The 13,119-nt window shown below is 43.5% G+C and overlaps 1 protein-coding gene across 6 annotated transcripts in view; it reads left to right on the forward strand.

The window, feature by feature from the left end:
* PALM2AKAP2 (PALM2 and AKAP2 fusion) overlaps positions 1–12,910 on the forward strand; it is a 209,446-nt gene extending 196,536 nt beyond the window's left edge. For 5 of the 6 annotated variants that reach the window (XM_035309274.1, XM_035309269.1, XM_035309272.1 and 2 more), the window contains 3 exons: positions 5,142–5,320; positions 7,279–7,317; positions 12,700–12,910. In XM_035309274.1, coding sequence (XP_035165165.1) covers positions 5,142–5,320; positions 7,279–7,317; positions 12,700–12,792 — 311 coding nt within the window. In that variant the 3' untranslated portion in view covers positions 12,793–12,910. The remainder of the gene's footprint in view (positions 1–5,141; positions 5,321–7,278; positions 7,318–12,699) is intronic. The other variant, XM_035309270.1, reaches the window with a different exon arrangement.
* The last annotated feature ends 209 nt before the right edge of the window (positions 12,911–13,119 follow it).

A 13,119-nucleotide genomic window follows, 5' to 3' on the forward strand; every position in this document is an offset into this window, starting at 1 on the left:
AAAATTAACTTGATTCATGTGGGTGTATGTGTGAAATAACTGCTAATTACTTTAGGTAGCAAACAGGCTGTTTTGCCACCCTCACATACAACTTCATGGAAATGAGGGTGAGACCACACTTGGCATCCGACAGCCACTCAGTGCAAGCCCACAGGGATCCCAGCAATAAATCTTTGTACTGGTAACAAATATCCTTTAAAGCTGTTTCAAAGCTGCCTTTTAACCCATCTCAGAGCACTGGAGCAAGACACGGAGTCATTTAGCAGAATGATGTCTATGTGTTACACGTACATAGGACAAGATCTTTTGCAGAGTCGTGTCAAAATGGTGAAGTGAAGAACCTATGCAAACTCCTTTCCCCAGAAGTTACATCTGCACAATGAAACCCAGGACTGGCCAAAAAAAAAAAAAAAAAAAAAAATGTACAGCTAAAATGGTGGCTAGAAGTAGAGACACTGTGGATTCCAAAATATTTGTGTAACCGTATTTCAGTTTGAACAATTCCTGAATTGTTTTGCTTTAAGGTGGAATATGGAAAGGTTGAGCAGCTGCATAGCAGTCTAGTAGTTTTCTCCTACAACATGCAGATGGTTCACCGTCCATCCCAGTCAGATTGGCTGGGCTGTTTGATAGCTTGTTAGAACAGGGTGATGTGTGTGTGACACGAGGGGCTCCAGGCTGCATCTGATGATGTTGTAATGACCACATCCTTTTTACTAGAATTACTTGAAATATGAAAAAAAATGCATTTTAGTGCATACGGGTCCTTGCTGTCATAATCCTATTCAGCAAAGAAAGTGTATTTTTGAGTTGTGAAAATCAATCGTTATGTGAGGGGGCTGGGCTCAGTGGAGGCTTTTCAGTCAGAGAGAATATTTGTTGTCTCATGACAAGGCAAGGGGAATTCCCTAGCATGAGAAGCCATGCCTGGAGGAAGCTGTCATGAAGCTGCCACATTTCCCTTTTTGTTGTTTGTGACCAAAGTGTTGCTGTGTGAGGCACAAGGCAGTGCTGCACTCCCTGCTCTCCTGTGTAGGAGCTCAGCCCCATCTGCACATCAACCTGGGAGAGCTCCCCACCAATTAGCCATCAGTTTATGAGCTGAATGGGAGACTTTCAGGAAGGCAAAAGCCCAGAGGGAAACTGCAGTTTATGAATGCAAGTGATAATGGATCTTTTAATGTCAGGGTAACTCTTCCCTCCACATGGTGAGGAATGCTGGGCATGCTGTCTGTCTGGCTTTCTTATCCTGAGTAACAGCTGTGGAGTATAAGCCTCTGTCAGAGGAGCCATTTCAGCCTGAAAACAATTTCCCCCCCTCTTTTTTCACCAATAAATACCTACACTAAAGGAAATTTCTCAGGTTCAACCTCAGCCTGAAGAGACTTTTTGTAGAGTGGGAGGAGAAGCAAAAACTCTGGAGCAAGATATTTTTTTATGTTTGTGGCCATTGCAAAGTTAATAATGCCAGTTATAGGTGTAAAGAGTAAGAATAGGAGTAATACACATGCATGAACCCCTTTTTAAAATGAGAATTTTGAGAAATGCCAGAGCAGAAATGCAGCCTGTGAGTTCATGGAAGATGCTGGTTCCTTGCTGTTTCATAAGCACCAGTATGGAGAAAGAAAAGTTCGTCATTCCCTTTTGCAAGGATTCTCTGACATGCTCATCCTCTGGACAGGACATCTCCAGGAGTGCCTTAGCAGCCTACTAGCCCAGCTCATTTGTCATTTTTATTTTTTCTTATTTTTTCTGTAGTGGAAAATGTGTATGAAGTGAAAGGATCTTAAAGCAGTGTGTTTTGTTTTGTTTTGTGCTGTTTTCCTGTTTGCTTGTTTGTGTTTGCATATTCATGTTGCTCAGTTGGTGTTCAAGATCAAAGACCACCTTTCACCTGGAGTGGTAATAAGGCTCCACGTAACAGGGGTAGTACTTTTGTAGATATTTGAGCTATACCCTGACTTTAGCACAGACTAGTTTTGTAAAAAGATCAGTCTTGCTGAAATATGTTCTCTTGAAAAGTTTTCTCTGCTGTGCAGATATCTTAAAAATGCCAACCAGATCTGTAAAATAGTTGCTCTTAACTGTACAAAGCCAGATTCTTCTCATCTCCTTTGTACCCTAGTTAACATGTATGCTGGTCCATGGTAACAGTCAGTTACTTGGGCCGTAGTCAGGCCCTTGTTCCAGGTCCTCTCCTCTGTCACACTTTCCTACTTCTGCAGCAGACCAGCAGATCATGCACAGCCCACGCTGCCTCAGCTTGCAGCAAATGCTTGGACACCCATCAGCTCCAAGGGGTGGTGAGGTCACCTTCTTCAAAACCCCTCTTGCTCCTCGGGAGTCTGCAGAGGTTTGGGCTAGGATGGAGCTGACCCAGCCCCAGCTCTTCCAGGTCATTCATTTTGCACAGAGCTGCCAGGAGATGTGTCACAGACACTCAGCTGGGGCATAGCAGCAGCTCTGAGGTGGAAATAGGGGAAGAAATAAAGATAAATCAAAATTCCTAATAGATCCCTGCTGTCATACACTGAGGGCAGCTGCCACCAGGACTGAGGCCACAGAATATTTTTCACGGAACATGAAGAATTACTTTAAAAATCATAACTTTACAGGTGACTGCCTTCCCTTGGAGGAGGAGAATGCTGATACCCTGTTACCACGAGTGTGACTTGGGGGCTGCAGTTTTTGTTGGTATCCCACAAATGTGACCCTATTTCCCTTTGATTGAGAATACAGGTCTGATATTACTCAGTATGGATTTGAGCAAGGACCACCAGCAGTGTCTGAGTGGATCAGGTGGTGGGCAGAAGTAGAAAGAAGTCGAAAGCACCTGTGATCATTGTGTCTTACGATGCTTTTATGCTGAACATACCTACTGCCTGAGAATGGTACTTATCTGGATGGAAATCTGCCAGAAGAAAATGAACCCAGCAACATGTCTACCACAGCCTGAGCTGGCAGAGGAGGTCTGCACTGGAGCCCAGCTCTGCTCAGGTGTGTGGGGATGTCTGTGGTGGATCTGAAAGCCCTCATGCCTCACCAGGCCCCGTCACCTAACCACAGCTTCCCCCGGCTATGCCACTCACCAGCCTTTCTGACATGTTGGCATGTGTAGGATTTTCTCTCTCCCACCCTCTTACTCATTTTCACCAAATTTTTAGGTGAAACTTAAGGGAGAGACTTGCTCTTATGTGAAAAGTGGTCAAAATGAGGCTCTGAATTCCATTTTTTAGTGTAATTCGTACACATACACAGAGAAAATGGTTGCGTAAGGGTAATCTCTTGTGGATGCAAACCAACAAACCAGTGTTTTGCTGTGGGCAAGGCACATTTCTACCTTGGCTTCTCTATTTGTGAAAAGGGAACCATGGCAATGCTGATGCAGACAGCTGTGGGCTGCTACAGGGTTGCTGTCACAGCATGGAATGGATGGGCCCTTCACACAGGTAGGATGGGTCTGCTTGGAGATGACAGCCCCCCTTTGAAAGGTGGATCCCCATAGCCCACTCTTTACATCATTATTCAGGGGCATGGGGTGGAAAGGGCTGTTTGCTGCAACAAGGTTTTCTCTAGGACTGAGCAGCCCATGGCAGGTTCTGCACCCGGGGGGGTGGGTGGACAACCAAGACGTTACTTCATATTGCAAGAATGAAATAATAAGACAGGATACCTGCCCCTTAACCAAGCCTTTCATTTCCAGCAGTTTTTTTTCCCACTGGACATAACGAGCAGATTGATGGATCCTCATGGAAATACCCCCTCTGCTTGGGGGGTGCTCAAATTCCCAGCCTCATCCCTGTACCAGCCAGCTTAAAGTAAGCCTGTAATAAGAATCTGGTGATGCTGGGGTTTTCTGCACTGGTCAGAAATGAAACAAGCCAGACAAGGGGATTTCTTGTAATACTGACTCAGGTTTCAATTCTTCTGTTAAGTACTTCTGACTCTTAGAGGAGATTTCAAGGCTGCTCCCTAGTGTTTACTACTGTTAACAACGCTTTTCGAAGGAACAGTTTGGTTTTTCATTTGGCTAGCAACAGGAAATTTCATGAAAATCTGCATCATGTTTTTGGTTACTTCACTTATTTGTATGGTTTGGGTAGTGGTTTTTTATGGTTCAGTAGTGTTTTTTTGTTGGTTTTGTTTGTTTGTTTTTGTTTGTTTGTTTATTTGTTTTTTCTCCATCCATTGAACATTTTTATTTCAAAGATCTGCCATGACTTGGAAAAGGGAACCTGATTTTGCTTCAGCAATTGTTTTTTTCCCATTGTAGCCAAGCACATTTCTGGTATGTACAGATAGGACCCTTTCACCCCTTCATTTATTTTCACTGTCAGGCAGGACAGGACCCTCACACCATATTTCCATATCCACAGCCCATCCCTCTTGTCCTCATTCTTCCCACCAGGGCAAGCCAGGCTCTCCTCCCTGGAGCCACCGATGCACAGTCTTCTGTCAGCTGGATCCTTGAGTGGTGATGCGAAGCACAGGCTGTCCTCCCCAGAGGATGCCATACCACCAGCATCCACCCCCAGGACAACCCTCAGCTCTCCTGCAGCTCCTTGCAGAGGCCTCCTCACTGTGGCCATCTGCAACTCGCAGGATATATTCCAGGGGAGAGTAACATCATGGACCTACACAAAGCCTTGAGGTCTTACAAGGCAGGTAAAGAGCACTGGAAGAAGAAAAATAGCCAGCACCATTTAGCCAGACTGCCTTCTCTGGACATCTAATGCGTGGTGGTATCCAGTGTGTGGTGTCATCTGAGGAAGAAAATAAATCATCTTGCATTTTTCCAGTACTACACATACATTTCCAGATCACCAAAGTGAGTCATGTAGTAGATAGGCCAGCCAGATCCTCCTGTAAACAGTGGTTGTGGGCTATGTGTCATGTGGTCATTTTTGCTGGGTTTTGTAGAAAGGTTTTGCAATATTTTGATGTAGTGGATTTCAGGAAGAGGGGGAGTGTTTTAAAACCCTTTGACCATTCTGGTTTATCAGGTTGTTTCCTAAGCTTCATTCCAAACTGTTTCTTCACTCAGACCCTGCTAAAAATGCTTCTCCAGCTGTTTTCTTTTGGGAACATCTTAGTGAGTCCTTGACCTTAGAGGAGATTTTTCCTTTTCCATGTCATTGCAGGAAAGATCGAGAAAATCAAGCCTCCTCCATCTCCCACTGCAGAGGGCCCCGTCTCACAGCCCGACCTGCCGTCTGAGGAGCCTGTGGGAGCCCAGCGGCCCAAGAACTTGATGGAGACCCTTTTGGAGGATTATGAAACACACAAAACCAAAAAACGAGAGAGAATGGATGACAGCAGTGTAAGTGCACTTTCCTTTTCACTGTCTGCTGTGTGACAGAGCCCATGATTCATGAGAACCAAGATTTCAAGAACAAAATTATGCATTTCCCTAGAATCTAGTCAGATCACCGTGCAGATGTTTAAGGGTTGTAACACATTGTAAGGGCCGGCATGATGGAAATGGAAGGATGAGGGTTACTGGGGTGGGAGAGAGAGTCTCAGTGCAAATATCAAAGGTAACTCAAAAAAATCCATTTTAATTAATGAAGTTAATTAAATTAATAATAAGGGCAGTAGGCAGCTGCCAGGTTATTTTAATTCACACACCATCAAGACCTTCCACTGGGTTATTGTAGCAGCTCTTTGAACTTAGTGGATCCGATCTGTATCCATACCTTTGTTCGTAGACTCCCAAAGTCCAGTCCCAGCGTGCTTGTGATTCAGTGTAAGTAAGTGGATAAATTCCCTACAAGCAGTCCCTCAGAGAACTGGAATGGGAACATCTCAAAAATTAACTTGGATCCTTCAGTGTGCAGCATACTGTTTCCCCCTGGAGTTGTTGTCTTTCTCCCACACATATAGGAACAGAATATTGGTCAGAATTTCACTCTGTGAAATGGGTACCTCCATTTCACTTATTGCTGTAGTAGAGTTCAACCCAATTAACATGTTCTTTACTGGAGGCAATAGTAAGAGGAGCTATGAATTTCATAGCTGGAAGTCCCAAAATTCAGTTGCATACATTGCACAGCCTGTTTCCCAACAACGCACAAGATATTTCTCCTTCACACTCATTATCTCTGTGAGTAGTCATTGCAGAATATAGTGAGACATAAAGTGAGATAAAAAACTTCTTAAATGGATGCAGTTCTTGTTTTGTGTTTGCTGAAGCAGCCAGAGCCCTCCAGGCACTTCCCAGAGACATCAGAACGATGATCCCAGCTGCAAGGAGCTCATGCTCCAAGCAAACTGCTTTCTAGTAACTCTTACTAGAGGCAGAGTCTCATTGGGTATATAGAAGTTAGTGAAGGTTTGTAATGTGAATACCAGACCACACTGGTCTGGCAACTCCTAATCTGTACTGGTGAATATTATGAAGTAGCACAAGAAAATCAGGAGTGAAATGCGGAGGAGTCCTGTTGCATTTCTGCTAAAACATAGTAGGAGGCCTGACTTAAAGCACAAGCAGATGAATTCCCAGTGCGCACCATAAGTTTTCTGGTCCCTTTTCTTGCTGAAGTTATAGAAAAAACTTCATCAGCTTCACTGGAGCAAGGCATGGTTGTCTGCTGGGCTCTTATTGTGGCGTGGGATGTGAGCTGGCACATGGTGATGAGCCTTACTCCCCTGGCCAGTCCCCTGGATGGTGTCTTTTAGAGGTTTAATGTCTGTGGAAGCTCTCCATCACGTTCTGAGCACACCAGTGGTACTGGTCTATAGGGTTTCATTTCCCCCTGCATACACTGCACCAAAAGGCTAGAGTGGTTTCAACAGGACATCTGCCCTGCCCTGCCCTTCATCACCACCTCCTTCTTCATGTCTGGCTTGAGTAGCAACAAATACAACCAGGGCAGCTCTGTCTGGGGCTTGCAGGTGTTGCCTTTCAGAAACAGAGGGCAAATCAAGAGCATCAGCTCTTGGAAGAACCTCACTGCTCCAGTGAGTGGGCAGTTTCTTCCAAAGAGGATGTGTAGGCTTCAGCAGGTGAGAAAAAAAGAAAAAGCAGCAGCAAAAAAAAATGAGTTAAGCACTGACAGTAAAAAAAACTGAGCTGGCCCAACAAACGTCAAAAAAAAAAAAAAAAAAAAAAAAAAAAAGGACTAATGTTTGTTTTTTTTTTTTTTCATGACAACAAGTTGCTTGAAATCCTTCACTCTGGGATGTGTCAGTTCTTGTAATTTCTTTATACTGTTCTTGTTTCCTAGTTGTAACATGCTTGTTCAATGTACTAATGCTGGTCTTTTCCCTTTCTGCCAGTACACCTGTAAATTACTGTCTAGCAAGGTTACTTCCGAGGTACTTTTCAACTGCTTATTTACTTTTGCTTCCTCTTGCATGGTGGTTCCATGTGCATGTTGCTGCAGTTTGCGTTTTCATGCTGTGTGCCAGTGCTGTTTCATATCAAAACCAGGATGCAAATGTATGTGAAGATATCCCGTCTTACCTCTCATCAACAATGTTTGTGTAGCTGGTTTTCTAACCTCTGGATTCTAATTACAACTTCTGACATGGGAAGGGTTGCAATTAGAGGGATGGGAGCTGTTGCCCAGGACTGGAGCATTCCTGAGGCGTGAAGCAAGAACATCTTGCCCTGATCCCTGTTACCATTTGGCTGGGGTCCAGGGAACCTCAGACACTGTGTGAAACTGCTGTGGCTTTCCTCCATCCCTGATTACAGGGTATGTAGCTGTAGCAAAATCTTAAGCATTTTGTAAGAAACCAAAAAAACAACCTTTTGTCAGTGGAAGAAGAGAGATGGATGCACAGTCTCAGCTTTGTCTATTTTGTGAGCCTGTTCTCCTCCCTGTGCCTTGTGATGTGACGACTGATGGAAGTCCCACAACTTCTCATCTGTGTTGGTCTCAGCTTAGAAGAAATATAGACCTGCTTTTAAAAAGGGTATTTTTAGTGACATTTGACATGTTAGCAGGTTGTGTGCACAGTCATTATCCCTACAAAGGTGGACTCTACCAAATGCAACAATTTTAGGAGCAGGAAGTTGATACAAGCTACAATTTCACAGTGTTTTTTAGGAACAATGTGCTCAATAACACACACATTTCAACTGCCTGTAATTTTCTGTGCAGGTATATGTGTAAATCTGGACTTCTCTAAGGGCCTTATCTAAACAGATCCTGGTAATGACTGACACTCGTCTGGCCAGCATCAACATTGCATTACACACACAAACTTTACACTACTTCTTGTGTTTCACAGCACATCTTTACCACATCAGCTGCCTTGAGACAAGTATATGAACATCATCTCTCCTGAGCAGTAAAGACAAGTAAAATCTGTATCCTTCCCAATTCATTAAATAGCTTACTATGGGTTTTATCTCACTGCTATCAGCCAGTGATTGATCATTGTGTGGAGTATTTATAGGGAGTTAATCAGTGTAGGAGCAGCGTACTTACAGAGATGTGATTTCACACTCAGGCCAGGCCTCTTCTCCCCCACAGTACCTGTACAACAATCTGGGTTATGGCTCACGAGTGCTCAGTGATGGTCAGAACATCCGATGCTGTGTGGGAGGCAGGAGCCCAGGTATAGATTCAACATGCCCCAGGTTACACGTCCACCTTGTAAAAGGGCATTAATACAAAGAGAAGGCTGGAAATCCATGCACGTGAATGGGCATTGGAGAGAAGTTGTGTCCTTTCAGCACAGCAGCAGCCCTGCAAAGATGTTGCAGAAGCAGCAGAGCCTGTGTTTGAAGCTCGTACTTTTGAAGTTGTAAAGGGACCATTGATAACTGTGTGCCTGCCCCTGTGTAGATTGTACTTATCCTTAAAACCATCTGCTTTTGTCCTTAGAACTGAAAGTATTTTCAGATTGACTGGGCATTATTCTGAGTTTGCTTAACAATAATCAAGCTGTGGGTCATAACTGCAGTAAGGTAATGCTCACGCAGTTTTCTAAGGTGACTGCTGAAAATTTTTTGGTTACAAAATAGAAAACCAGCATACTAGATTTGATGGCAGAGGACACACAGTTTATGTTACAACACAGACTAGCAGCAGTAGTAGAGTTACTGTCTTGTTTCCGATAAACACATTTTGGTTCAGATACTCAGCTTCTCACTGTGGTCACTAGAGGTCTGGTATATTCGGGGATTAGCGCTAAGTAGGTACAGAACAACAAATATCTATATACTGAAGAATCAGGTGTGTTTTGTCCCTCAGCAGCTGTAGTTTTATGTTAAAGCATTTGGTTTTCTGCTCCTGAGCAGGCACACTCACATCTGCAGGAGCAACCAGTCTGTTTTGTGCCTTCGTGCTTCTGTTCGTGCACGGGGTGCTTCCCTGGAGGTGTCTTTCTGCATGGAACTCTCAGAATTTAGTCACTCAGACCTTTGAATTTTCTTTCTTTTGTAGCTTTCAGTTCCTCCAGGGCCAGATGGGAAGAATCAATAAAATATGAAGTTCCAGGAAAATCGCTTTGCTTCCACATCAGTCTTGCTTCCACTGTACAATAAAAATTAGCCTGTATTGTATAGCAGTGTGTTTTACTCAGCACCAGCTGATGGGAATAAATATGCTGTGGACTAAAGCATAGCTTTATTTTGCTTTCTATTCTCATTACCTGTAAGAGAGCAATTATGTGTGTTGGAGGAAGATTCAAGACAGATTGGTCTCCATCTCTAGGGTGGATAGATAAATTAATCATGCACCTGACAGTGGTAGCCATTTCAGTCTTTTCTTCAAATCCTCAAATTATCTTGTATCAAATCAATAAAGAGCCCTCTAAAGTTCTTAGCATGACTCCAGAGCTGTAACCACAAGATCCATGCAGCAGTTTTTTACCAAGAGGTTTCTACAACCTTATGTATCTTGATACGTGTCCTTCCTTTGCAGCAATTTCTATGCTCCAAATTCTTCCTCTTTTAATGCAGGTCATAGTCAAATTGCCTTTCCCAAATAGGACATCTTGTATCACATTACTTTTTTGACTGCCAAGGCCTAACTACTAGGGCATGGCCAGCTCAGTTCAACAGCCCAAGGATGAGCAAACTGCTTGCTTTGTGGCCTTTCTTGAGCTCAGCCACCAATTTCAGACAACTCAAGTTATGTACTTGTTTTCTCTAGCAGGTGTAAAACTGACAGCAGGTCAAACACTCCTTTCAGTAAGTTAAAATGATCCTTCTGGGGTAGCTGTTCTAAAGGATCCTTAGCTGTTAACTACCCGCTTAGGCCTGTCTCTAGTATTTAATAATACACCAGACATCAGTATGTGTTTTCCTGCAAAGGCTAAGCCTATATTCATTGCCCTCCATGTATCTGACATAATTCTTCTAACAGTTCTGGTGATATTTGCAGAAGACAGGCTTCTGGGCACTTTTGCAGACAGGTGGTAAATGGAAGAAACCCTGACATGTCTCTTAAGACAGTGACAACTGACTGATCCAAAGCTGAAATCTTCAGGGTCCTGACTGTTGCAAGCACCATCAAAGACCATTGTAATGGGATGATTTCCAGCAAGGAAGACACTGATCAGAAAGTGTTATAAATTACATAAAATGATGTTATTTTCAGCTAGCATAAACCTACAGGCCAAATTCATAAGACTTCGCTTAAATATATTACATCTCTGTGACAGTGGCAGTTTTGGTTTGAAAATTGTGCTGAATTGGCTATTTTTTAATGTTTATTCCATTTATCCAGTGGGGAAAACAGTAATTTGCTGTGTTTTCTTTACTTATTATCCTGTACTGGCTTTGATAGTCTCTTGTCTCACAGTATTTTCCTGTTGCTATCTGAAAAAATAACATTTTTTTCACCCTTCATTGCTAAGCCTCAAGCAGCCTTTGTATTTTCCTGTTCTAAGATGAGAAGATGATGCCCTAATAGCACATCCCTTTTTTTTTTTTTTTTTTTTTTTTTTTTTTTTTTTTTTTTTCTGCATCGTTCAGAGGCTCAGTTTGGGTTGTCATTCCTTGGTTCGGGCACTCAAAATCCCAGGCACGTAGTTTAAACCTCCAGTCCTCAGTCTTGCGGCTGGAGTAGCTTCACACAGTGCCTGATGTCTCAGAGGGATTTTTTCACGGATTTTTGGATGAATCGTTACGTATGTAGGCACAGTTGCCCTCTAGTGGGTGAAACAAAAACTGCTCAACCCTGTTTCCACTTCCAATGGTGGTTCTGCAAAGGAGAGACCTGAGTTTGAGCAAAATTTCAGCAATAAATCTTTCCAGTGGACATGGACCAGATTTGTAGCCCTGGTCAGTGCTGGGAAGCAGATGGAGATTTGGCTCAAACTTGTCTCTGGTGGATGGATTTTGCCAAACTGGGAAGCAGATGGAGATTTGGCTCAAACTTGTCTCTGGTGGATGGATTTTGCCTTTGGCTTATCTTATGCCTTTTGTCTTTGGCTTATTCATAGTCATACTCAAAACAAGGAAAAAATGTACTAATAAAGGCAAGGAAATAATAAAGGAAATAATAAAGTGGACGCAACCAACCTCACCTTCAGGACCAAGTGGAGGTTTGGGCTTTAGCACAAACAAAGAGGTGCTCTTGTCCCTATAAGCACAATTTTGGCCAGCAGTTTCAGCTGACAGTTCAAAGCTGATTTCCTGATATTGTTGGTAAAGGAGCCCAGCCACAGTTTATGACAAGCTGAAAGAACAGTTTCTTTGGTCTTTAATTTATTATTTTAATTCCAACCAAGACTTCAAACCTCACCACATCTGGCTTTCTATGCAGAGGAATAAAATGCCATCTCCTTTTCTCAGAAGGCCAGTTACTCCTCTGCAGTCAAAGAGAGCGCGGGAAGCAATGAAGACTAGGGGTGGCAAACATTAGTTCAGTGAATGGTCACATACTGTTGGTTTTCTGTTGGTGCTACTTTTTTTGTTGTTGCTTTGTTTATTTGTTATTACTGTTTCTTTAAATATTTTAAAATTTGTCTTCTCTGGGAGGGCTGATTTAAAACCCACTGAGTGCAGTGGACACTGACAGCTCTGTAGTTTGATCATGGAGCTGTTACTCAGTGTTGGTCAGGAAATAACATTTCTGTGTGCTTCTGCAAGAAGGCCCCAAATCCCCTTTTGTCATACTCCTCTGCTGTTTATTATTTTCAGAGGAGTGCATTTCATACATGCTAACAGCATTTGGTCTGGTCTGAATTATTCTTTTCATCTTGTTGGAACACATATTAAAACCTTCCTACCTAAAATAATTGCTTCTGTAAGTGCATGTGTGTGCATATATATATATGTAATACACAGACTGTAAGTATTTTTAATACCTGTGTGTGTGTATACGTATGTGTGCTTGTGTATGAAGAACATACAGCTGTGCCAGGGCCCATCTCACAGCAGACTACACAAGTCCTCCTTGTGTCAGGCCCCTTCCCCATGTTCACAGAGTGGTTTTTCACTCCAGTAGTGCTTCAGTCATGGTGTCTGGGCTGCTGCAAAGCCAAAGACCCCGAGAAGAAGATGCAAGGGTTTGGGGGGCTGCCTAATTTTGCCTATAGGGGTGACGTGCCACAGTGAGCATCTCACAGGCTCCAGTGAGCATCTCACAGGCTCACAGGCACCAGCCCCCCACCCCCCATCACATCAGCAAGCGCTTCATCGCATGCGGTGCCCCAGTTTGCAGAGGAGGGGCACCCCAACATGGGGACAGAGTGGCTGAGTGATGGGTGTCTTCTCCCTTTCTCTCCCCAAACCAGGTCCTGGAGGCCACCAGAGTGAACCGCAGGAAGAGTGCCCTGGCGCTGCGCTGGGAAGCCGGCATCTATGCCAACCGAGAGGAGGACGAGTAACCACGTGGCAGCACAACGAGAGCAGCTGCGAAACCAAAAACAAAATGAAAACAAAATGGAAAAAAAAAAAGAGAGAGAGAGAGAGAGAGAGAAAGGAGGAAAAATAACAACAAAAAAAGCAGCAGCATTTAAATCCAATATTTATTAAATACACAACAAACTCAATGATGCACATAGACACAGAAATGATCCAGCTCCCGGCCATCCTAAAACAACAGGAAAAATGCACCCAGGAAATGTTCCTTCCTCTCTCCCCTGCCTCCTCACTAGGAAATAATCATGGGGGTGGGGGGGGGTTGGGTTACAAGGTGTCGGACCCCCCAGGAC

This window comes from Oxyura jamaicensis, chromosome Z (assembly GCF_011077185.1).
Source record: "Oxyura jamaicensis isolate SHBP4307 breed ruddy duck chromosome Z, BPBGC_Ojam_1.0, whole genome shotgun sequence".
NCBI classification, from domain to species: domain Eukaryota; kingdom Metazoa; phylum Chordata; class Aves; order Anseriformes; family Anatidae; genus Oxyura; species Oxyura jamaicensis.